The 27,784-nt window shown below is 40.8% G+C and overlaps 1 protein-coding gene across 1 annotated transcript in view; it reads right to left on the minus strand.

Annotated features, from left to right (window-relative positions):
• NPSR1 (neuropeptide S receptor 1) overlaps positions 1 to 27,784 on the minus strand; it is a 398,179-nt gene that overhangs the window by 31,041 nt on the left and 339,354 nt on the right. The window contains exon 7 of the mRNA XM_089687130.1: positions 4,767 to 4,856. Within this exon, the coding sequence (XP_089543256.1) occupies positions 4,767 to 4,856 (90 nt within the window). The remainder of the gene's footprint in view (positions 1 to 4,766; positions 4,857 to 27,784) is intronic.

The raw sequence follows: 27,784 nt of genomic DNA on the forward strand, positions 1-27,784 counted from the left end.
AGCAAAGGAGTAGAAGCTCCTCCTGCTTTTGTTTCCCTGCAGACAGACAAAGAAAAATCTGGGTCATGGGACAGCTATAATCAATTAGGAAAAAGTTGCTTAGATTTTTTTTTTTAAATTAAAATAACGACATAATTACAATAACTAATTGCCATCATCCACAAACAGAAATAGAAGGTAGAATGTAAATTAACTGTGTGTGTTTAGTATCATTTTAATGTGCAGTTACTGTTTTGCTTCTTCTATGCATGTTGAGTCTTGTAAATCTTATGACCATGTTACCAACCCCAACACGTTAGTTCTCTCTGGAAGATACTGTCTGTTGCAAATTATTTGCTGACTTTATTGTGATTTGTTCTTGTATTTCCTTATTACTTTTTTCATTAAAAATAACAAGAACCTGCTGGGCCCTACCCTCTGCTCCTCTGCTTTCTGCACAGGCTTTGTACAGCACAAAGTTGATGTCATCTCTACTTTTACAAGGTAAAAGCTGGTCTGGAGGAGGCATTTGGTGCACACAATATATATTTATATATTTTGTCACTATTGAGGGATACATTTACACAAACATTTTGTGCATCTATTTAAAGCCTTGTTATTCCTAGCCAGGCTCAATAAACAAATTCCTTTCCCTGCTCTGTACCTTTTGAGATATAAGGCTTTTAATTGGCACACAATTTAAATAAATACCAAGCTTTTTTTAATTATAATCTGACAAGAGGACACATTTTTTAATGCATTATTTTGTTTAATGCACAAAATATTTAGTAAAATACTATTCCAAATATTTACACTGAATTATTATCTATCTATCTATCTATCTATCTATCTATCTATACCAAGCTCAGTGAGCCCCGCGTATGTGTAGCTTTTAATACGTACAGTATCTCAGTGCTGCATGGTTGATAAACAAATGCATATAGTTTAAATTTCTAGATATTTTGTATTTCCCAATACAATAGTTCTAATTCACTGACTGGGCTGGGACAATGTAGATGAACAGCAATATGACTGCTACCGAGTTAAATAAGAAAGATGATGGTTGACTTATAAATTAACAAACATTTCAAGCCTCAAAAGTGTGTGTTTGGGAAACAGTGAAAATCAAAATACCCAAAATCAAAATAGGCAACCGATTAAAAACTAATACAGGCCATCAAGTCAGAGCCAAACAAAAATGGCAGACCTAAAATTATTCTTCTACATCTGCAGTGTTTGGGGATGTGTAATGTGTAATTGGGCTTTATGAATGTATATATTGTACATCCTAACTGTGTGTTTATGTATGGGTGGAGTAGGGGCCCACAATTTTTTTTAAATTTTATAAAATATTTTTATTTTTGTCATTAATATTATGTTTTATTTCTTTTTATTTGTTACCATCACAAGGGGCTGGTACTGTGTAATAAAAGTGACAGATCCTCTTTATGGAGACATCATAAGCGTCAGATATAAAGTTGCAGTTTGCTTCTGTACCTGGCATCTGTACTGGGTGTTTGAAAACTCTGGCTTTGAAGTGCTCAGAGCTCTTCCTGGTTCATTCTCAGCAGAAGGAGTTTCTTCACCCATTCAGTCATCCTGAAAATGCCTAACTACAGAACTTCTGGGCTAAAGAGAATCAAGGTAATCCTGGGGACTGAGGAAGGGAATAGCCATCCAACCACCCACCCGCTTGCCCGCTAGCACATTCACATGTCTAAACTTTTAGAAGTAAATCTGACTGATCATTTCTACCATCAAAACGACCATATTAAAATATTAAAAAAAAACAAATCCACTACCACTCACTATCCAATGTATGAATGGCTCCAATGTATTGCAGCACCAAAATTTTGTTACCTACAATATGTTTTTCTTTAATTAATATAGTCTAGTTTTCTATTAAATTTTTAAATTATTAAATGTTTTTGAGACATTCCCATTGCCTGGATGCAAAGTAACAGCTGGATGGCAGTGTAAAAGGTGGCCCCTACTGTACTAGAACAGTTCAAACAGGAATATTTACTCGAACACTGTACTCTCATACCTGGAAAAAGCAGCTTTTGCAGAACTATAAAGGTGCCCAGATACATTACAATCTGACTGTAATGTGCATATTTGCATATTATGGCACATTTACACAGCTGAGCTCTGCATGCATGACTCTCTTCTGTACATTTAGAAAAACAAGTGCTGACAGGCAGGTAGAAGCATCTATGACAGAATAGACATACAGTCTCCTTTATAAAAAAAAACTGTATCATTCAGCACTTTGGCTGCAGTCTCCCTATGTCTGTCCAGAAAGTTCTGGAGCATAGTGGGGGAGAAGGTAGTGCCTGAGCTGATCATGTATACAACCTCAGCCAATCCCTGGTCAGGAGAGTAACCAGCAGGTGACTGAGAGGAATATATGAGGTCTGAAGCATGGAACAGCAGGGTCCTTTGTATGCTGGACACAGCCTGGAGCCTTCAACTTTCAAAGACCTTTGAGAAGCTGCAGGGAAATTCTGAGGGGTTTTGGCTCAGAAATGAGCTGAAGAACTCATGACAAACTGCAGGAACAGTTGGAGCAAAGTTTAGGAAGCATTTGGCTGGGAGGCTTACAGTACAGTGTTGGCTGATACTGGAAGGAGGCATCCATGTATACAGCGGCACAACAAGTAGAAGCCTGATAGAAATCCTGGAGAGAGACTGTTGCCATTGTGCTCCTTTACTGCAGTGACTGTTCCATATCTGCTGGCTAGGGTAATTTCCACTGTGGGTTCCCTCCCTTGTGCAGAATTGTTCACATTTTCTACATTGAAAGCCTTTTCTGCAGAAGTTAACTGTTTGCCAGATAATGCCCTCTGTCGCAATTGTACACCCAGAGATGGACACGGTTCAACCATTTTGGCTTCAACCTCCATCTTGGCAAAGGGGTTAACCATCCTGACAAACATATATCCCCCTCATTCACCCCCTTCCCTCTCTGAGAATTCACAGGGACATATGTGTGTTGGAAGTGTCACAGGAGGCCAGAGCCCAGCAGGGGACTACGAGGTATAAGACCCCCAAGGGAGCTGGGGCCTAGCTGTCCAAAGAACCTGTGCAACCTAGCACATCGTAAAAAGATAACACAAGCCTTCCCAGGAGTTCAAGGCATTCCAGAGAAGCAGGAAACCAGATAACACTTTTAAAATCCATTTTTCCCCTATGTCTCATATCTTGGAATATGAGAACCTTACATAAAAACCAGGCATATCTTCAAATTGGCCAAGAGAAGACGAACAGTTTGATAGGTCACTCTCCTTGGTTGGAATACATAGGAAAGCAGAAAAGTAGATCTCGTGAACCATTCAGGGTAGAATTTCCTATTTCACATCTAATCAGACCTCAGACGTGTCTGCATAATAATCTATCCGTGGGTGCAGTGTCACTTGTGCATATGAAAAGTTATGAGCCAAAATATGAACTATAAGAGATTTTGGCTTTAGTTTAGGTCTATGCCCAGACCTGCCTGCCCTAAACGGGGTATTGGTTCTTGACTTCAGAGACACCCCCTGCTAGGGAACTACAAATTGGGTTGTCAGGTTTAAGAAAAGTTAAGTTGAAGAATTCTCCCGTTTAACACCAGAACCAGCTTGGAAGACGGCCCTTTCGCTCTGAAACTTGATCTGTTAACCCAGGACTTTGGCAAGTACTTTAACCCTTTAACCTCCTTTCTGTTACCTCTTCGCTGTGCTGTTGTTCTCTGTATATTTATATATATATTCGTTACATCTTTTTTTTCTGTAAATATTTTTATCGCACCCTTTCGACCTTTTAGTAATAAATCTTTCCTTCTGAAAGTGTTGAACTGTTTCTATAGCTCTTTATTGCAATTTACGAATTCCTGCCTCTAAAAAGAGTGCTACTGTGTTTGTTTAACCATCTGTATAACCGGCCTGCGGTGACCGTGTTAGACGATTATCTCAACCATTATAGTGTTATAGCTGATATTGCCGAGTTTCCTCTTTCTCTGTACAAAAAGGAGGTGGTGGCAGTGTGAAGGGTTAACTGCGTAATTAACCTGACCCAGTAACAATCGCTTTCAGGCTGCCAGTACATAGATTGTGGTCCAATTAGCTGGAAAATTGTTGTGCAGGTTGCAGCTGGGTGTGGCATTGTTACGCACGTGACATCGCGGTTTTAGATTGGCTAGTCCTTCGGTCACGAGTTTGGTGAGAAGGGTGGGGGTCTGACGCCGCGTTTGTCACATATTGGTGGCAGCGATCCTGGGATCGTCACACCCTCAACTAGGTTTGTCATAGTTCTGGGTATCCCAAGGCTCACCTTAACCCCTATCCCAGTTCTACAAACAAATAAAACCACAAGAAAACATTATCTGCCTGCTCACTGTGTGAAAGACTACACCTGAAAATATTGTGTGACTGCTTGCTTTGCACAATTTGGGATCAAGATCTGGATTAATCATTGGGGGACAAAATAAAGGGTCTGTGCTACATACCTCAGACAGGCGTTAAGGCAGGGGAATTGGCAAAATATGGCCAGTTCACTTGCCCATTCACCGAGTAGGTGACAGGCTGAGTTTATGTCAAAAACTCCCATTCAACCCAAACCCAAAGCTCATCCTTAGTTTCACTCATTTGAGTGAGTAGTGAGAAGTGAGAACCACAAAACTGGCTTAACAGATCTTACAGAGCCTTTAGAGAGCAAAATGGTCTAAAATGCATTTTCAACTTGGTATTTAGAGTTTTGCCTTTTTGGTTTAATTTCTATTTCACACTAGATGATTTGCAGTTACTTACCAAGGATTACTACAATGCTATATTTTATAGCTTTCATTTTTGCCTTTGATATGAGTCCTCGATGATTGTAACTTGCACAGAATCTTCCATCTAGATAGAAGAAAACAAAATTAGCAAATTGTTTTTAAGAAAAAGTAGCTGGTCGCATTATTGACGGTACAGAGAATAAAGACTGTTCTAACTACCAAAATAACTTTTGGACTCACTGTTAGTCCTACCAAAGTATTCCTTACTGGCCTCTTGGGTGGACCTCAAGTTAAACTGTGCCTCCACAGCATTACAAGGAACAATAATGAGTCCACATGTATATATAGGTGGAGTGTTTAATGTCAACATGATTAAATCATGGGAGGAGTCATCCCCGCCTTATACAGTACATCAAATACAATATCACCAAAATTCTTTGGGACTTTAAATATGCCTCCAATAGTGAAACATAGATAACATGCTAAACAATTCAATTTCACACTTTTTTAACCTCTTCACGCCAGCTGAACGTAAATGTGCAGCCTCCCGGTGTCTGGGCCTAGATGCCGAGCAGCTGCACATTTGCATTCTATGAAGAAAAAACATATGTGCCAAGAGCGCACACCCTGCGCGCTCCCAGCACACATGTCTGGTACTCAGGGAAAGGTCCCGGTCTCGTCTTTCAATCGGGACCTTTCCCATTCATGTGACCGCCGTGACGACACGTCACTACGGTCACATGATCCCTAAACCCCGCCCGTACCGCGTCCTGGCTTCTGAAACTCATAAAGGGCCGGGAGGCGCCGGCGTGAAGGGGTTAAAATAAAAACTTGATATTAAAACTGCACATGGGCCTATAAAAACAATGTACAGTACACACAAATACACAAAATAAAAGTCTGTAACAATTGCATTGAGGACCATAATCTATGCATTTCACTAAATACCCTGCTTCTTCAGAACTCCTCAGGTCTCACAAACATATAGAGAAATGAAATAAAGTAGTTAAATGTGTAAGGAATGCTTAAAGAGAATGTAATAAATTATAATCGTTAATAAAATGTGAAAATATTTTTTTTTCGTTTATAAGTTTAATATAACCTATAAATATTTCATATTTATTTTGTTTCAGCCAGCAGTTGAAGCTATGGACTCCTTTTCATATGGTAACCAGTTTAATCGTAACTGCTTTTCTAAAAAAAAAAAAGCCTGTTGTTTAAAGCTCAAAGCCTTAAGGGGTATTTCCATGTTTGTAGTCAAATTTGAGAAAACCCACTATGTTTGTTATGTGTTCTCATTCACACAATCTACCTAAAAGAAATTATGTCTCTAAAGCCCCATACATGTAGGCCTAATATTGTTTGAAACCAGCCAGTACAGTAGAAACCGGATGACTTTCGGTACGTGTGTACAGCTGCCCATCCAACAGAAGCTGATATCATGGGAAACCAGCAGTCAACCAGCATCTGATCAGCACTTGCAGGCAATGGCTGAGACCTGACCAATGTGTTTTGGTAGGGGGGGTATCCCCATGTCAGAACACAATAGCACAGTAAGGGAGATCACTTTACTAACATCGTTTGTGTTAGTACAGTGATCTGTACATTTTTTTCTGTTCGGTTAAATGAAAAAACAAAGTAACGATATCAGGTGTATTGTTGCTTATTCTAAGAATTTCTGGAGAGTCTCACAGTGTCTTTGTCCTTTTACCATATGTCATTAGCATATGATGCAGGGTGGTTTCTACATTTTTAACACTTTGTAGGACAGACTGTGCTCAAATCTAGTTTACAGCTGATGAGGAAGAACTGTGAACACAGTTCTGCTATGTTAATGGGAACATGTAACACATTTACAGTAAGTAGGTGTCTTCCCAGTTTGGCTGCAAAGGTGAAAATATACTTTAAGCTCATATTTCACAGTTGAATAAGTCAGGCAAGTGATTCTTCCCCCTCCTTTCTACTTTTATGCCTGTTCTGAATGGTTTGATATAGCCTTTCAATTGGAGAGAGACAGTCTGAAAGAAACAGGCGTGACCCTTTTAATGAAAAAAAAAATGTTTTTGTTTGGTATCATATTCGCAGACTGGATTAAATAAAAGTTATTATGATGTTTTCTCCTTTTATATGTAAGGTCTCTCAGTGAAACCTTAGAAATAACTGGAAAGGAGAGGAGGGCGGGGTGAGTCACTGTTCTTCATTCATTTATGTGTGTAAATTTCAACTTAAACTACTGAGTTGGTAAAAAAAACATGATTTTTTATAACAAGAGAAAAGGAGGAACTGGATAACATTTGAAAAAGGAAAAAGAGCCTACAGCTTACATAGCTGGCTGGAAATAAGAATACCACATATTAATAAGAAATATTTCCCATTTAGCTGACTGACCAAAACATTATATTTTGTTATAATTAGCCCCAACTATAATAGATTAACCTAAAAATAACAAAATAAACATGTTCAAAACCAATGTACATTTTTTTAATTGTTTGTTAATTTTTTAATATATATTTTTTTTTACACACTACCGCGGTGGCTTCAGGGGGATTTTACACATACTGTCCTCCTCTGCGCATGCACCTGCAATTTGGGAGTGTCATGGTGGGAGCCACCTGGTAGTGGGGAGGGAGATTAGAGAACCTCCATTCACTGATCTCCCCTTCCTGCTAATTCTAGTTCCTGGTGTAATTTTGAAGAAAACCTGTCACAAAACAATGCAAGACTTTTTGTCTTCTATGTGATGCAAAATAAAGTTATTTTAAAAAATATAAAAAAGTTTAAAAAAAAATAAATTTACGACCCAAACATTTAAAATCCCCCCCAACATTTTTTGAGCCCTCCACACACAAGAGCATATTAATGTAAATGCAAATGGGGGCACCTATGCATGAAAACGTAAATTGCACTACACATGTTACATATTACCACACACGCCGGAGAGAGATCAATAATTCTAGGCCCATGGTTAGCTCTAAATTGATGACCCGTAGAGGCCTTCAAAGTGTTATTTATGGAAAATATAGGGTAATGAAGTTTGTCGCCATTTCTCGGGCACAAGCAATTTCAAGGTCTGACATGTTGGGTATCTATTTACTCAGAGCATCTTTATAATGTATAGTTTACCAAACAAATGGGTAATTTGTTGTGTTTGTGTGCCCTAAAATTAGCTTTAGTGTATTTTTTATTGAAAATTTGCATTTAATAAACCATTGCGCTAATATCAGGTGACATAAAAAATTAGAATTACCACTCTTTTATTGTATAGGGTGTCTGTTTTCAGAAAATATGTAATGTTTTGGGTGTTTTATATAATTTTCAGGTCTAAAATGATTTTTCAAGCATGTTTCTGAAAAAAGCAAAAATGCTCTAGCATTAAAAGGGTTAAAATACATTACATTTCACCTGCAGCCAGATTTACTGATGGCAAACTTACAGAGTGTTCTGTTTATCAAACTCATTTGATTTCTACATTTGCAAAACTGTTTATCAAAAATATTTTATATATACCAGAATGATTTTGTACTAAAGTTAAATGATAAAAAAACAAATAGAATCAAATAACCTTGTGAAAGTAACAATGACACGTTCTAACCCATAAGTCATAATTTGTTACTGAGCAGTTGTGATAAAAATAATAGGTGATTTTATATTATTTTTTTGTTGGGTAGAACCTTTTTAATCTTGTATTTTTACAAACCACAGCCAAATCTGTACTAATAAACTTAAAAAAGCCATTTTGTCATTTAATTTTATTAAAATTTCCATTTCAATGTGAAGTTGCTGTTGTCTTCAAAAAGTATCCCAAAAATAAAGTAAATACAATATAGGAAACTGGAGGCATTCTGTACACAACTGGTGTACAGAACACTCCCAGAAATATAATTTTACATATAATTTAACCAGTTGCCTACTGGACACTTTTTTACACTTTTTTTTTCATTGGTCCAGGCCAATTTTCAGCTTTCAGTGCTGTCGCACTTTGACAATTGCGCCATCATACACCCATGTGAAATTGTTTTCACACAAATAGAGATATTTTTTTTTGTGGTGGTATTTAAACAACACTGTTTTTACTTTTTGCTAATCAAATGAAATAGGTTCGAAGATTTTGAAAAAAAAGTTTTTCTTAGTTTCTACTATAAAAATTTGCAAACAGGTAATTTTTCTAGTTTCCCTGATGTGTGTTGATGAGGTTGCACTGAAAGGCACTGATAGGCAGAACTGATGGGCACTGATAGGCTGCACTGATAAATTGTCACTTAGTAGGTTAGTAATGCGAGAGGAGACTGAAGGGGTGAGGGGTAGAAAGATAGATTTGTGTGTCATCAGCATAGAGATGGTACTTAAAGCCATGGGAGTTTATCAAGTGACCAAAGGAGGAGGTGTAGATGGAGAAGAGAAGGGGTCCAAGGACAGAACCTTGAGGGACCCCTACAGAAAGAGGAGGAAGCATTATAGGTAACGCTGAAGGAGCGCTGCGATAGGTAGGAGGAGAACCAGGAGAGAGCAGAATCTCTGAGGCCAAGAGAGTGGAGTTTTTTGAGGAGGAGGGGATGGTCAACCGTATCAAAAGCCGCAGAGAGGTCAAGTAGTAGGAGTAGTAGCCATTGTTTTTAGCAGTTAGTAGATCATTAGTGAGTTTTAGCAGGGCAGTTTCAGTGGAGTGTAGTGAGTGAAAGCCAGACTGTAAAGGGGTCAAGAAGGTTGTTGTCGGTGAGGTGGGAGCTCAGGCGATTGTAGACTAAGCGTTCTAGGAATTTAGAGTTTAGATCTAAAATAAAAAAAATGTTATATATTACATCTTACCAATCTATAAATGTTATGGTTGCTCCTTTATTTTCAGTAACACACTTCCTGTTTAATGGTGGTTCATCTGTCAATGGAAGAGGAACCAAGCACTGTCTGATAGTGCTAAATGGACTTGCAGATTTAAATGGAATGTACATAAGTCAGTAAGAAATTAATTCCTAACGCCAGCTACAGAAAGTCATAGAAACTTTTTTTCTCTTTAGGATAAAGGTTTGAAATAAATAAATAAAAGGCTAGGGTTGGAAGCACGTCTGGCAATGTTAAATTGTTTGTTTCAACCCTCTAACTTCCATATTTGCTTCACAGTTTGGTCTGATAAAGGAAGTTGAAAAATAACAGCGGGACCAAAAGATACAAACCCAGAAACTCAGAAAAAAGATTGCTTTATTAATGCTAGCAGCAGACTGAATCACATATGTCATTTTTATTTTGCCTTTATTATTATTGTTTTTGATTGACATCAGCTCGAGTCAGAGTCCTAGGGACTTGATGAAGAAGAGCTCTAAAAAGAAGTCTACTTTGTGCTACTCTTGTGAGATCCTCCAGTATCATCCCCACAGCTGTAGTCAATGTGTTCAACCACCTAGTTGTCAGTCTCCCTCTTTGCCAGGTGCCTTCGATCTTCCCAAACATTATTTCCTTCTCCAGCTTTCACAACCGTAATTGACAACTGACAAAATGAGAGCGTAGGTAAGTCTGATCTTTGTTTTCAATGTAATTTCTTTGCATTTGAAGACTTTGTTGAGAGTCTTCATTGTGCAGCTACAAGTGCAATTCTGCAGAATATTTCATGACTGCTGGATGCTTCATTGTTTGGGAGAGCCTAGGGAAGTAAAATGCTTTACAACTTATATTCTGTCAACATCAAGCTCAAAATTGTTGTAAGTTTCTGTGTTCATGATCTTTGTCTTGTTTTATATTCAGTTCTAATCCCATGTTACGACTTTCAACTTTAACTTTTCTCAGAAGATGCAGCATATCTTCTTTGGTGCTGCTGATGAGCACTGTATAATCTGCATAGCGCAGATTGTTTATGTTTTGGCCACCAACTTTAACCACTTGCCCTCCAGAGGATTTACCCCATTTACGGCACTGACAATTGCGAGGTCGTGCAACTCTGCACCCAAATGAAATGTACGGCCTTTTTATTCCACGAATAGAGCTTTCTTTCAGTGGCAGTTTTTGGGCTATAAAAAAAGACTGACAATTTTGAGAATAAAACAATATTTTTGACGTTTTGCTATTAAACTTATCCAGTAAAAAATTTTAAAAAATCTAATTTCGTCATAAATTTAGGCCAAATGTATTCTGCTACATGTCTTTTCTACAAAAAAATTCCAATACGTGTAAGTTAATTGGTTTGTGTGAAAGTTATAGCGTTTACAAATGGCGGTATATATATAATTTATGGCGGCGATCAGTGACTTATGGCGGGACTGCGGCGGGCATTCTGACACTGGGGGGAACTGACTTTGTGTTACTGACATCCCCAATGACACCAATACAGTGATCAGTGCTAATAAAAAGCACTGACACTGTACTAATGGCACTGGGCAGGCAGGGATTAACATCTGGGGCGATCAAATGGTTAACTGTGTGCTGTTTTACTGTAAGTTGTGTGTGTTTTCAGCTGTAAGGCCCCATGTACATGGGACACTTCTGAACGATGGAAACGGACTGCTGGAAAGCGTAGGTTAAAAAACGTCTGTTTAGCCACGTTGGCATACCGCGTTTCTGTGCATTTGCATTTAGAAGCGTTTTTTAAAGATAAGCACAGGAGAACCTCCCAAATGCTCAGAATGCACTGAAAAGTGGTAAATTATTAACTATTTCAGACTGTATGTGTTGAGATTAGCTTAGCTGTGAGTTGCTCATTAACATTTCTTTTGGATCCAAGGGTGGGAAAGGTGGAGTGAGTCATAAAGGCTACCTGGCAAGGGGTCTTCATGAGGAATTTGAGGTGTGAATGGTCATTAACATATCTTTTGTTTCCAAGGGTGGGAGAGGGCTGAGGTGTGAATTGGTCATTACAATGTGTGACAAGCTTGGTGGGAACATCCTGTGTTTATTGTTTTGTCCATCTGAGTACCTTGAAAACACTTTGCATGCATTTTTCGTGATGAAAAAAGGCTCTGGACAGCATCGGGAACTGGAAAAGTTAAAAAAATATTTTAAACGCAAACGCTTATAAATGCGTTTTGTCGCATTTAGCCGTGTTTACAAGCGTTTTGCATTTGAAACCCTGATAAAATCGAAGTAAACGACTGTAAACGAAGATGTGTACATGGACACATAGAAAAACATTAGGGCGAGTTCAGGGGCTGCTGAAAAAAATGCTGAACAGCTCCTAAACGTGAGTTTATCAGCTGCAGAGTACATGAGCCCTTAGCACACTGTTTTTGCTATGCAGAGCCATACAAATCAGTGTGCAGGAGCCGACAGGGGAGAGAAATATATTGTTTACATACAGTTCTCTGCCCCCGTCGGTAATGCTTGGCGATCACCGGGTTCCGGTGACTAATCCGGTGAATAATCAACGGCCGGGACCCGGTGATTGACAGCCGAGGCAGGTACATATGCATGATTTTGCTCACCCCTGCCGCCCTGTAGCAGTATATCTGCTATAGAGTGGTAGCAAAGCGGTTAATACGAACAGACTCTTCCAAATGTACTTTTCTGACGATGGCCTCACCATAGAGGTTAAACAGGTAAGGTGACAAGATACATCCCTGTCTGGCGTCACGTTTTATCGGAAACAGTCAGTGTTGCCGTATTCAGTTCTCATTGCAGCTTCTTGATTTTTGTAGAGGTTTATTTTTTGTAATTCTTTATTAACTGTGTTATATGTTTAGGTATTTACATTTGCAACAGAGCCCTCCATAATTTATCATAATCCGCATAATCTAACACTTTACTTAAATCAGTGAAGCAAAAGTATACAGTCTTTTGGTATTCTTTGCTCTTCTCTAATATCCTTCTAACATTTGCAATAATGTATCTTGTTCCTCGGCCTTCTCTGAACTCAGCCTGAGCTTCAGGTAGTTCTAGCTCAATGTATGATTGTGTTCTTCTTTGTATTATTTTCAGTAATACTTTGCTAGCATGTGGAATGAATGCAATCATTCTGTAATTGTTACAATCTTTGGCATCTCTTATCTTCAGTATAGGAAAGAACAGTCTTCTCCATTTGTTTTTTTCTTCCAGATCCATTTACATACCTGAGTAAGGCCCATGATAGCACCTTTGGAGCCTCTGATTAACTCAATTAGAATCCCATCGATACCTGGTGGCTTATTGTTTAATAAAGCTTGCTAATTGCTGCTATGACTTCTTCCTTTAGTATATCTGGTTTGTCTTGGGCATCACTGTCTGGTTCACTTTCTACAATGTTATCCACCCTGCTTTTTAACCACTTCCTGTCCGGACACTTTTACCCCCTTCCTGTCCAGGCCAATTTTCAGCTTTCGGCGCTCTCACATTGTGAATGACAATTACTCAGGCATACAACACTGTATCTAAATGAAATTATTATCATTTTTTCCAAACAAATAGAGCTTTAATTTGGTGGTATTTAATCATCACTGGGGTTTTTATTTTTTGCTAGAAAAATGAAAAAAGACTGAAAATTTTGAAAAAAAACATGTTTTTCTTAGTATTTGATACTAAATTTTGCAAATAAATATACTTTCTTCATAAATTTAGGCCAAAATCCATTGTGCTACATTTTGTTGGTAGACATAACCCAAATCAGTGTGTATTATTTAGTCTTTGTGAAAGTTATAGAGTCCACAGACCACGGTATATATATTTGATATATTTGAAAATGTATCAATCCTGATGCACGGACTACCTATATAATTTCTTGGGGCCCTAAAATGCCAGGACAGTACAAATACCCCCCAAACGACCCCTTTTTGGAAAGTAGACAGTCTGAGGTATTTAATGAGAGGCATGGGGAGTTTTTTGAAGTTGTCATTTTTTGCCAATTTTTTAAGGAAATGATGAAAGTAAAAAAAATTCTTTTTTTTTTTCCCATAAAGTTGTCATTTAACAAGTTCTTTCTCTCACACAGCATAGGCATACTTGCAATTACACCCCAAAACACATTCTGCTACTCATCCTGAGTATGGCGATACCACATGTGTAAAACTTTTTCACAGCCTAACCACATAGAAGGGCCCCACATCCAATAAGCACCCTTAGGCGTTCTAGGGGCAAAAATTACACATCTAATTTCTTGACTGTCTATCACAGTTTTGGAGGTCCTGGAGCACCAGGACAATTGAATTACCCACAAAATGACCCCATTTTCAAAAGAAAACCCCTCAAGGTATGTTTTAAGAGGCATGGGGAGTCCTCTGAAGACTTCATTTTTTGCCACATGTTTTTGGAAAATGTGAAAAGAAAATGAAAATGTATTTTTTTTTACGCAAAGTTGTCAATCTATGAGATATTTCTATTACACAGCATAGGCATACTTAAAATGATACCTCAAAACTAATTCTTTAACTCCTGCTGAATATGGCGATACCAAATGTGTGAGACTTTTTCACAGTCTGGCCACATAGAGGGGTTCCACATCCAATAAGCACCTGTTAGCGTTCTAAGGGCAAAAATTACACATCTAATTTCTTGACTACCTATTGCCGTTTTGGAGGTCCTGGAGCATCAGGGCAATGGAATTATCCACAAAATGACCCCATTTTGGAAAGCAAACACCCCAAGGTATGTTTTAAGAGGCATGGGGAGTCTTCTGAAGACTTCATTTTTTGCCAAAAGTTTTTGGAATATGTTAAAAGAAAATGAAAATGTATTTTTTTCTATGCAAAGTTGTCAATATAGAAGATATTTCTAATACACTGCATAGGCATACTTAAAATTACACCCCAAAACACATTCTCTAACTCTTCCTGAATATGGTGATACCAAATGTGTGAGATTTTTTCACAGTCTGGCCACATAGAGGGGTTCCACATCCAATAAGCACCTGTTAGCGTTCTAAGGGCAAAAATCGCACATCTAATTTCTTAACTACCTATTGCTGTTTTGGAGGTCCTGGAGCATCAGGACAATGGAATTATCCACAAAAAGACCCCATTTTGGAAAGCAAACACCCCAAGGTATGTTTTAAGAGGCATGCGGAGTCTTCTGAAGACTTCATTTTTTGCCACAAGTTTTTGGAAAATGCGAAAAGAAAATGAAAATGTATTTTTTTCTACACAAAGTTGTCAATCTATGAGATATTTCTAATACACTGCATAGGCATACTTAAAATTACACCCCAAAACACATTCTCTAACTCTTCCTGAATATGGTGATACCAAATGTGTGAGACTTTTTCACAGTCTGGCCACATAGAGGGGTTCCACATCCAATAAGCACCTGTTAGCGTTCTAAGGGCAAAAATCACACATCTAACTTCTTAACTACCTATTGCTGTTTTGGAGGTCCTGGAGCATCAGGACAATGGAATTATCCACAAAAAGACCCCATTTTGGAAAGCAAACACCCCAAGGTATGTTTTAAGAGGCATGGGGAGTCTTTTGAAGACTTCATTTTTTGCCATAAGTTTTTGGAAAATGTAAAAAGAAAATGAAAATATATTTTTTTTTATGCAAAGTTGTCAATCTATGAGATATTTCTATTACACAGCATAGGCATACTTAAAATTACACCTCAAAATGCATTCTTTAACTCCTGCTGAATATGGCGATACCAAATGTGTGAGACTTTTTCACAGTCTGGCCACATAGAGGGGTTCCACATCCAATAAGCACCTGTTAGCGTTCTAAGGGCAAAAATTACACATCTAATTTCTTGACTACCTATTGCCGTTTTGGAGGTCCTGGAGCATCAGGGCAATGGAATTATCCACAAAATGACCCCATTTTGGAAAGCAAACACCCCAAGGTATGTTTTAAGAGGCATGGGGAGTCTTCTGAAGACTTCATTTTTTGCCAAAAGTTTTTGGAATATGTTAAAAGAAAATGAAAATGTATTTTTTTCTATGCAAAGTTGTCAATATAGAAGATATTTCTAATACACTGCATAGGCATACTTAAAATTACACCCCAAAACACATTCTCTAACTCTTCCTGAGTATAACGATACCACACGTGCAAGACTTTTTCACAGCCTAACCAAATGGAGGGGCCCCACATGCAATAAGCACCCTTAGGCATACTAAGGGCAAAAATTACACATCTAATTTATTGACTACGTATCACAATTTTGGAGGTCCTGGAGCAGCAAAGTCTTCTGAAGACTTAATTTTTTACACAGATTTTTAGAAAATGTGAAAAAAAAGTAGTTATTTTTTCTTTAATGCAATGTTACCAATAATAACATATTTCTAACACACTGCATAGGTATTCTTAGAATAACACTTTAAAACACATTCTGCTACTTTTCCTGAGTATGGGGATACCACATGTGTAAGACATTTTCAGTGTTTGGACTGATTACTGGTCATTGCAACCTGTTTATCACAAAAATTAGCAAACATTATATATTAATAAAGCATAGTGTAGCTTCACCTACAGCCTGTTCCTAAAAGCTTAACCTACTAGTACGTGGCTGTCCACATAGCACTATGTTCATTCACCAAGAAGTTGAACAAAAGATAAACCAAAGAGTACCTGTTGTTTCAGTGCAGAGGATGGGTGGCACCAGTGTCTTGCAGGAAGGTAGCCAGTGGGATGTGCAGATGGGTCAATACCGGTGTCATGCATAGACGTGGTGAGAAAACAGGCAAAGTAGTGGTCCAGGAAGAAGACAGGAACATGTTCCATAAAAAGGCCACAGTCAATACAGACAGCAAGCAAAGACGTGGTAAAAGGATTGGTCCAGGCAGAAACATTAAGCTTAGGGCCTTGGTTAGGTAAGACTGGACAAAGGGGTAGAGGCTTCATCCCACCCAAATCTCTTCGAAGCCTCTGGTCTCCAGACCCTGATCCAGGAATTAAAAAACCCAAAGAAAACAGAAAAGTTTTCTCTGCTCGGAAACACTACTCTGGATCCCCTCACATACGTGAGACCCCTGTGTTGTCTTGAATCCCACTACTAAAGTGGGAGGGCAAAAGATTAGTCCAGGAGGCAGGCAGAGGCATGGTCGATTAACAGGCCGAGGTCAGTTCAGGCAGCAGGCAGAGGCATGGTCGATTAACAGGCTGAGGTCAGTTCAGGCAGCAGGCAGAGGCATGGTCGATTAACAGGCCGAGGTCAGTTCAGGCAGCAAGCAGAGGCATGGTCGAGTAACAGGCCGAGGTCAGTTCAGGCAGCAGGCAGAGGCATGGTCCATTAACACGCCGAGGTCAGTTCAGGCAGCAAGCAGAGGCATGGTCAATAAACAGGCCGAGGTCAGTTCAGATGGAAGGCAGGAAAATGAATTCAGGCAACAGGCAGAAACGTGGCAGGGAAATAGCAAACAGAGGACAAAGAAATATATCTTCACTGTACTTCACTAATAATGTAGTGCGGTATGGTAGATACGGAAGCACTCTTCTATACAGAGACCAGGCTTTGAGGGACACTGGGGACAGTAGTATCGGGTGTCAGATCGAATTCTATGTTTGGAGCATACCCGACATCTCTTTTGAGGATTGCGGTCTGTTTCGGTAGGGGGGACGATATTGGGGAAATGTCTTTCATGCAATCGGCTCACTGCATCAGACCGAATTTGTTCAGGTACGGGTCTTACTTGATAGATGAGGGATGTGATAATCTCTTCCTGATATTGTAAGAAGGTGACAGGTCTTTGTGTGGACTTCTGGAAAACGATGTAGGAATTGTACAGGGCCATATGGAAAAGGTAGAAGGATACTTTTTTATACCAGTAGATTGATCTTCTGTTGGGTATGTAGGGCTGTAACATTTGATCATTTAAATCCACTCCCCCCATGAACAGGTTGTATTCGTGTATGCATTGGGGTTTTCGGATGGGACCGCGACTTCCTTGAATTTCCAATGAGCTGCTGTTATGGATAGATGAAAGGACATACACATCCCGTTTGTCTCGCCACTTAAGGGCCAGGATCTCTTCATTTCTCAAGCTAGCTGACTCCCCCCTGTTTAGCTTGGTGGCAACCAATTGTTGTGGAAATCCCTTCCGATTGGGTCGAACTGTGCCACAGGCTACAGTGTCCTTGAGATAAAGGTGGCGGAAAAGTGGCAGGCTTGTGTAGAAATTGTCCACGTAAAGATGGTACCCCTGATTGAAGAGGGGGTATACCAGGTCCCAGACAATTTTTCCACTAATCCCCATATAGGCTGGGCATTCAGGGGGCTCTAGCTGACTGTCCTTTCCCTCGTAGATACGGAACTTGTGCACGTATCCTGTGGACCTTTTGCAGAGTTTGTTCATCTTCACCCCGTATCTGGCCCGTTTACTTGGAATGTACTGTTTTATGATCAGCCTCCCAGTGAAATGGATTAGGGATTCATCGACACAGATGTTTTTTTCAGGACAATATATTTCTGAAAATTTTTGGTTGAAATAATTGATTAGTGGACGAATTTTATAAAGTTTGTCGTACTCGGGGTGATTTCTGGGGGGGAACAGGGAATTATCGTTGAAATGTAGAAAGTGCAGAATTGTTTTATATCGGGTCCTGGACATAGTGGCAGAAAAGAGCGGCATGTGTTGAATGGGATTTGTCGACCAATAAGCATGCAGTTCATTTTTTTTTGTTAGTCCCATATTAAATGTAAGGCCAAGAAACACTTTAAATTCTTCAACTGTGAGGCATTTCCACTCAAATGTTCGAGCATAACAGGAGTTGGGATTTTGAGTGATTAATTGCTGGGCGAAAATATTGCATTGGTGCACAACTGAATTCAAAAACTCTTCAGTGAAAAATAAATGGAAATAATCAATGGCTGTAAAATTTTGGGTTTCTGCCTGAATGCCTGACTGGGCTATGAATGGGGGAATTATAGGTGCTCTTGATCCTGAAGGTAGCCACACAGGGTTTAAAAGAGCATCTGGGACAGCAGTATGGGCCCTAATCCTTGGTGGCTGATGTGACACCTGAATACTAGAACTTGCACTTACAGTGCTGGTAGTAGCCATATCAGAAGAACGTATTGAGCTGCTGGTGGTTGCTTGCTGCTCCTTGGAGTTCCTCATTCTTTTTGTTGGAACACCTTCTTCTGATTCAGAGAGTGAACCGCTGCTGTGTTCTGGTTCATATACAGAATCAGAGTTTGACAGTGAGAGTTCTCCGTCACTCTCATCTGTCATACTCAGAATTTGAAACGCCTCCTCGCTTGTATATGATCTTTTGGCCATATTTTTGACACTGATCAGGACCCACTGGTATGGCAGTGATCAGGATGGTGTTGCAGTGAGGGACAGATATCTGGCTGCAGTTGGTTCACACTAGTCACTGTTGGGCAAAAATCAGAGATACAGTGAGGTGGCTGGCAATGTTTTGTGAGTGTGTGTAAACTCTGTGCAAAGGCTGAAAATTACTCACAGTTAGCTGTACTGGATCTCTCTCCTCACAGACGATGGCAGTGAACAGGATCCACTGGTGTGGCAGAGATCAGGGACACTTTATGAACAGGCACACTGTAAGGTGATCAGGGACACTGATTGGGCCACTGTATGGTGATCAGGGACACTGCTGGGCCACTGCGGTGATCAGGGACACTGCTGGGCCACTTGTGTGGCGATCAGGGACACTGTGGCAATCAGGGACACTGTGGCGATCAGGGACACTGCTGGACCACTTGTGCGGCGACCATGGACACTGCTGGGCCACTGCGATGATCAGGACACTGCTGGGCCACTTGTGTGGCGATCAGAAACACTGCTGGGCAACTGCGGTGATCAGGGACACTGCAGTGATCAGGGGCACTGCTGGACCACTTGTCCGGCGATCAGGGACACTGCTGGCCACTTGTGTGGTGATCAGAGACACTGCTGGGCCACTTGTGTGGTGATCTGGGCCACTGCGGCAATCAGGGACACTGCAGTGATCAGGGACACTGCTGGACCACTTGTGCAGCAATCGGGGACACTGCGGTGATCAGGGACACTGCTGTGACACTGCGGCGATCAGGGACACTGCTGGACCACTTCTGCGGCGATCAGGGACACTGCTGGGCCACTGCGATGATCAGGACACTGCTGGGCCACTTGTGTGGCAATCAGAAACACTGCTGGACTACTGCGGTGATCAGGGACACTTCGGTGATCAGGGGCACTGCTGGACCACTTGTCTGGCGATCAGGGACACTGCTGGGCCACTTGTGTGGTGATCAGGAACACTGCTGGGCCAATGTGGGGATCAGGGACACTGCTGGGCCAATTGTGTGGTGATCAGGAACACTGCTGGGCCAATGCGGTGATCAGGGACACTGCTGGGCCACTTGTGTGGTGATCAGGAACACTGCTGGGCCAATGCGGTGATCAGGGACACTGCTGGGCCACTTGTGTGGTGGTCAGGGACACTGCTGGTCCACTGCGGCAATCAGGGCCACTGCGGCGATCAGGGACACTGCTGGACCACTTGTGCGGCAATCAGGGACACTGCGGTGATCAGGGACACTGCTGGGCCACTGCGGTGATCAGGGACACTGCTGTACCACTTGTGCGGCAATCAGGGACAATGCTGGGTTACTTGTGCGGCAATCAGGGACACTGCTGGGCCACTTGTGTGGCGATCAGGGACACTGCTGGGCCACTGCAGCAATCAGGGACACTGCGGCAATCAAGGACACTGCTGGACCACTTGTGCGGCAATCAGGGACACTGTGGCGATCAGGAACACTGCTGGACCACTTGTGCGGCAATCAGGGACACTGCGGTGATCAGGGACACTGCTGGGCCACTGCGGCGATCAGGGACACTGCTGGGCCACTTGTGCGGCAATCAGGGACACTGTGGTGATCAGGGACACTGCTGGGCCACTGCGGCAATCAGGGACACTTCTGGGCCACTTGTGTGGCAATCAGGGACACTGCTTGGCCACTGCGGCGATACTGCTGGGCCACTTGTGTGACGATCAGGGACACTGCTTGGCCACTGCGGCGATCAGGGACACTGCTTGGCCACTTGTGTGGCGATCAGGAACACTGTGATGATCAGGGACACTGTGGAGATCAGGAACACTGCTGGGCCACTATGTGGCGATCAGGGACACTGACAATCAGGGACACTGCTGGGCCACTTGTTGGGCGATCAGGGCCACTTGTGGGCGATCAGGGCCACTTGGGGCAATCAGGGCCACTTGTGGGGGCAATCAGGGACACTTGTGGGGGCAATCAGGGACACTTATGGGCAAAGCCACTTGTTGGGGCAATCAGGGCCACTTGTGGGGGCAATCAGGGCCACTTATGGGCAAAGCCACTTGTTGGGGCAATCAGGGCCACTTATTGGGGTGATCAGGGACACGTGGGGCGATCAGGGCCACTTTAGGGGCGATCAGGGACACTTTAGGGGCGATCAGGGACACTTTAGGGGTGATCAGGTGTCACTGAGCTGGAGGGCAGTTGACTACTACCTCTTCTTGGCTGTTTCTCCTCTCACAGAAAACTCCGTGTGAGGAGAAGGAGGCGGAAGCCGCACCATGCGGCTTTTGTTTACACTTAAGCTGTGTCCTTATTGGACACAGCTGATCACATGGTATGGGACCGATTTCATTGGTCCCATACCATGTCACGTAATCTACCGTGTCCGTCGGACTCGGCGATCATCGGGCTCGCGGGTGCGCGCTCTAGGAGCCGCGCACGAGCCTCAGACACAAGGTGCCGTTTAGAGACGGCAACCCGCTCCTGTAGGTGTCCCGTCCTGCCATTTATAAACAGCGGCCGGACGGGAAGTGGTTAATATAAATTTTCAGTATAATCTTTCCATCTGTTTTTAATGTTCACTGGATCGTTCAATATCAGTCCGTTAGAGTCTTTAAGCATCCCCAATCTAGGTTGGAATTTCTGACTCAATCTCTTGAAGCCATGAAAAGCATGGTTTTTCCTTTTACTTGCTCAATTTTCTGACAAATATCCTTGAGATATCATTCTTTATCTTGCCAAACTTGGCACTGAAACATTCATTTGAGATGCTTTTGTTCTGTCACCAGAAATGTTGGCTTGCCTTCTTTTTTCCGATACTTTTCTAGTTTTCTTCTAAAATGCAAGGTGACATTTTGGCTTTTTTCTTCTTGTATAATGTTCTTTCAGCTTCTTCACTAATTATGGTTTTGATATTGTTCCATAACTCTTTGGGCTCTCTGTCTCCTGTATCCAGAATTGCAAATCTGTTGTTTAGTTTAATCCAGTAATCTTGTGGAATATTTTCAATATCATATCTTGGAAGGCTTCTAATGATCTTTTGCTTGCAAAGCTTTACCTTGATTTTACATGTCAAATTTCATGGTTGCTGCCACAATCAGCTCCTGGTTTAGTCTTTGTTGTAAAACTGTAGATTTCCATCTCTGTCCTATGCAGATGTAGTCAAATTGATTATGATGCATGCTATTTGGAGAGGTCCATGTGTACAGCCGATTGTGGTGGTGGAAATGTGTATTCGTAATGGGCAGTTGGTTAGTTTTGCAAAACTGTTCACTGTTCAAGTTATCACTGGCTTTATTTCTTTCTCCTAAGCCATACTCTTCAATTACTTCTTTTGTTGGATTTACATCCTACTTTCTGCACTGAAGTGCCCAACTGTTAATTTTACATTTAGTACCAGTTTAACATACAGTGATATTTACTGGAACAGTGTATGCATATATATATATATATATATATATATATATATATATATATATATATATATATATATATTGTCAGCACCTGTGGTAGTGAGCTGGACTTAGAGCAGGCTGGGACCAGGTCACAGCCCCCAGGTACACCCTGTTGAGGTAGAGGAGACCGCTAACAGGAGCAGGGTACAATGGGAGAAGACACAGGGAATCCAGTAGGCAAGCCGAGGTCAGGACAGGCGGAAAACAAGCAAGGTCAGGAATGAAGTCAGGGTCTAAGGAAGTACACAGACAATATAGTATTCATTGTAGAAACACAAGGGAGCTCCAACAACAAGACGTTGCTCAGGCAAAATGGGCTAGGCCGAGCATGTCTTATATAGACAAGCAAACCAGCAGGCGGGCCAGGAAGTAATGGAAGGGAAAGAAATAAAACCCAGAGGATAGCAGACGATGCCCACAGGTGAGCACAGACAAACCACACATGTGAAGGAATCAAGAGCAGCAAGGAGGTAAGAATAAACAAACAAGAGGCTGCAGGCTAACTTGTGACATATATATATATATATATATATATATATATATATATATATATATATATGCCCTCCAAAACACATACAAGGAAGATATTCAATATAACCATCACAAATACAAACCTGGACCCAACTTCAACAATAACCAAAGGTGAATACCCTATCTCTATTAAATCTGATTAAATATTAGCCTTTAAGGACACTATGTCCCCAAACATCTGCATTGATATGTCAGATATATTCAGAAAACCTCAAGAATAGAAATAAGACAAATTCACTTAAGCTTGGTTCGAGGCAGGCTTGCAGAACATAACTCAATTAATTTCCAGTGCCAAAACTAAATGCTAATGATGTCAATGGAAGCCAAATGCTAAAAAACAGTAATGGCTGACCCTTGTACTCTGCAAATTCTGTACCCCATAATTCTCATATAAACCAATCCATGTACTTCCCTGGCTGCAGTACATGACACCTTTCAATTGTTTAACACCGTGTCTTATTATAGGGTCAATTATACTAAGTCTTATATTCTAGATTTGGGAGGAGATGCCTCTACTAAACATCTATTGTCTTATATATTCATATATCTGGACAGATACCAGAATATCATATCTAGGTATCACTTTGGCAAATTCTGTTGTCTGCTTGTATAAAGAAAATGATTCACCACTTCTATACAAAATCCAGGGAGACCTAACATATACTGTATTTCTAAATATGAACTTTCCCGGTAGACTGGATACCTTCAAATTGCTAATATGTCCACAATTATTATATTTATTGAGGGCTCTGCCTATTCATCTAACTAAATCTTATCTTAAGTCACTTCAATCTCTTTTAAATTATTTTGTATGGCAAGGCAAAGCAAGAAGCTTACATTATAAATTAATCAAACATAGACTGGTTGGAGGTTTAAGGCAGGTGGATATTCCTGGTTATTTGAATGAAAACAGTATATTAGCCCTACTTAATTAAATTGTTCAGGCAATCCCCCATTTCTCTTAGGGGTGAGATAAAGAGACTTTTTTTTTTTATTACCAAGAAGGCAAAATCTTTTATTGTTTGAAAAATAAAAGCATAAGTTTACAATATAAAGCATTGAGTTGTACAAAGGTTAAACAGAAACAGTTACAAACAACCAAACAAGCTATAAAAGAACACATGGTTGCAATATAAGTAGAATACTGATTGTAACATTGAAATGGAGACCTGTATAGAGTATATATATCCCGTTATGGAGAGCACATGTTTACCTCCGCAAAGATAAAATATGTGAGAGATACATGCATCTATATGAAGAATAAAGAGAGAAAAAATAAATGTACAGCCTGTATATGGGGCCAAGGCAAATCTATCCTATCTAGGTGCAGGTATCTGCAGATTGCAACTCAATGATCCCATATTTTATTATATTTGCTAGGATAGCCTTTATTAACATATATAATTTTCTTCAAAGGTAGGGTGTTGTTGATATCCGCCATCCATGAGATAGAGAGATATTTAACACCAGACCATGACTTATATACATGATTGCTCAATAATACAGAGCAAGCTTGTCTTCCTTGTTTATCCACAACTATACATGCCTCTGTGAAAACCTGGCAAAGCCTGAAACTATTAACTCCTTTAGCAGTGAGACTTATATCTCCCCATACCTTTTTCTGGTTTTCAGTTCTTTATCCTGGATATATCATTGCACCCTTAGACTTCCAGCAGCATTCAGTATGTTGGAGATCTCTATCTGAACAGTGATCTTGTGAAATTGTTTATTGACCTCCAAAGATTTGATACATTAAAAGCAACCCAAATCTTGCATTCAAACTGAATTGGAAAGCATGGCAATACTATAAAAATGAGTATATTAACCTGAGAGGTATAACTGTGTTTTTACTCCAACATAAATCTGCTTTTATTAAACCCCTTCCTTTGAAAAATGCAAAGTTCTACTAGTACCAATTTGCGGTAAATCTCACAGAAAATCACATAAACGTGGTATTCAACACCTTTTTACATATGCAAGTTTGATGTTAACACCCCTCCAGGATGCTGGGGAGGATGAGGACAGATTGGTAATATCTATTATATCTTCTGGGCACATCAAAGTCTGACCAGCTTTTGAAGAAAGAATCTTTCAGATACTTTCAGAAGTGACAACTCTATTGATACCCTTGTCCCCAGGTTTAGCAATAATGAATCTAGAAATTTACATGTATCCTCTTAAAACCTACATTCTTTTTGGCAATGAAACTGACGATTATGAGACACCCGAAAACTAACCTTTCATCTAGCTTTTCTGAAACATTTAGTATTGTAAAGATGCGTAGTACATATGAACTCATGCTAGTTTCTATGAGTGTGGCACATGTATCAATTGTGGCATCCATGGTTATGTTGGTACACTGCTAGATCCTCGCATTATTCCTAAGTGCAGTGAGTCCTCATGTCTCCTTTGTTGTTTTTCCTCATACATTTATATAAGAGGTGCTGTGATCTATAATAATGTCATAAGCATATTTGGATATTTTCTTTTTTATCTGACTCCCATTTTTCTTGCCATTTTCAATGTTTATATTCTTTGTTTCCCCCTACATGCTGTGTTAAATGAATATAGCAATTTTTGTATGTTGAAAATGAAAAATTGGGAAACTTTCTTTTTTATTCACTCTTTGTTTGGAAAAGTCAATAAAAATATAACAGAAAAAATACAGTAATGGTAATTTTCTAGGATAATAGGTAAGGGAATGTCAAACAAATGGCATGGGCACTGACCCAGGGATTAGGTGTCAAACCAAAAAAAAATTGTATTTGGTAGGAGCAGTAAATTGCATCCCTGGCGGGGGGAGTTTTACCTGCTTGTGAAGTGGCACATGGTACAACCTACTCAGCAAATCTAATAACAGCTGCTGGCAGAGGTGTTACTAGAATCTTCAGGACCCCAGTGCCAGACCCTGACCTTCCTCTTCCCTCTGAGCCCAGGGCCCTTCCTATTGATCCTGGGACCCTTTACTCCCATTGCGGGGCCCTTTATTACGGTCCTTCAGTGGGCCCCCTTCCTACCATCTTGGGTAGGGTTGCCACCTTTTCTTTAAGCAAAACCCAAACACTTTAGCAGCACAGTGCAATTTGTTTGTTATAGTATATACTATACATATATTTGCAAATAAATAACATTTATAGTCATATGGATTTAATCACAGGAGTGCACTCTTACATCATAGTCAACAGAGTTCCCTCTTTACATCTGAATCTGCAGAGTTCCCCTATACATCTGAATCTGCAGCATTTCCACTTACATGTGAATTTGCATTGTTCCCCTTACATGCAGTTACCCTTACATCTAAATCCAAAGAGCCCCCCTTACATCAGAGTCCACAGAGCCTGCTTACGTCAGAGTCTGCAGAGCCCCCCTTACATCAGAGCCTACAGAGCCCCTTTACATCAGAGTCTGCAGAGAAATCCTTACATCAGAGACCACAGAGCTCCCCATTACATCAGAGTCCACATAGTTTCCTCTTTACATCTGAATCTGCAGAGTTCCCCTTACATCTAAATCTGCAGAGTTTCCACTTACATTTGAATTTCCATAGTTCTTATTACATCAGAGTCCACAGAGTTCCCCTTACATCTGAATCTGCAGAGCCCTTCCTACATCAGAGTCCACAGAGCCCCCTTACATCAGAGTCAGCACAGCCCCCCTTACATCAGTCCACAGAATTTCCACTTACGCTGAATGTAAAGGGGAACCCTGACTTAAGGAGGGTCTGATGTAAGGAGGTCTCTGCTCACCAAAGTCCCCCTTACATTAGAGTCCGCAGAGTTCACTTTACATCTGATTCTGCAGAGTTCCCCTTACATCAGAGTCTGCAGAGCCCCCGTACATCAATGTCTACAGAGCCCCCCTTACATTGGAGTCCACAGAATTTCCACTTACACTCTAAGGGGAATCTCTGTGGACTCTAGTAAGTGAATGGGAACCCTGATTTAAGGGGAGCTCTGATGTAAGGGGAAATACTGTGGACTCTGGATTAAAGGGGAACTCTGATGAAAGGGAGTCTCTGCTCACCAAAGCCCCCCTTACATCTGAATCGACAGAGCTCCCATACACCTGAGTCCCTCTTACATTAGTTTACTCACTGGGAGGCAGAGAGAGAAAGGAGGGAAGAGGGAACACTTCACTTACACTGGATGGATAGTAAGAGTCCGTCAACACTTTTCTTCTCTGACTGCAGGGGGGGAGAGGGAACTGTCAGCGCTGGCTTTGGTCTGTGAGAGAGACATTCGCAGCTCAGAGCCCTGTAGCCTGGGGAGCCACAGTCCAGGCTCTTGGGGCCCCCCACAGAAGTGGAACTCTAGGGCCTGGTTGCAACTGTGACCTTTGTGATTTTGGTAGTTCCACCATTGGCTGCTGGTTTCCTAACAACCAACCTGATGGGAAGCTGGTTCCCCTCACTGCAAATTGTAAAACATCCTGCTGCCACCGGAAGGTTCAACTCAGCTGAACATCAATTTAGTTTGAATGTTTGCCAAACCTCCAACAAGGAAAACCTTTGATCTCTTTTAAGTTGTTCAGGTAGACCTTCACCTCTCAAAATTAGTTGTGACACAGACACAAACAAGTTGAACTCACTATGCAAGCTGGATATCACTCTCACATTTGTGATGCAACACAGAGGAAAAGGTGAGTCAAACATTGGAAGCTGTGTGACTCGGAAAAAGTTGTCTGTCCCTAGGGACAAGCTAGGTGTATTATTACAAGGACAAATGGAACTGATCAAACATGACACCACAAACTGCAGCCACAACATGTGAGCCCATCATTACAGGGTAAAGCTAACAGACAACACAGGGAATATAACTTCAATAGTACAATGAAAAAAATTTAAAATGTGTACAAAGTCTTTAACTATCGGCTTTGAAAAGAAAGTTATCATTTTGCACTACAAAGGAACAGCACATCTCGTTCTAAATGCAAGTAAAATTGGCTTTACTCAGTGGAAAACACA

The sequence above is a fragment of the Staurois parvus genome, unplaced genomic scaffold (assembly GCF_062004578.1).
Source record: "Staurois parvus isolate SC_StPar_1 unplaced genomic scaffold, SC_StPar_1.0 ptg000020l, whole genome shotgun sequence".
In the NCBI taxonomy this organism is placed as follows: Eukaryota; Metazoa; Chordata; class Amphibia; order Anura; family Ranidae; genus Staurois; species Staurois parvus.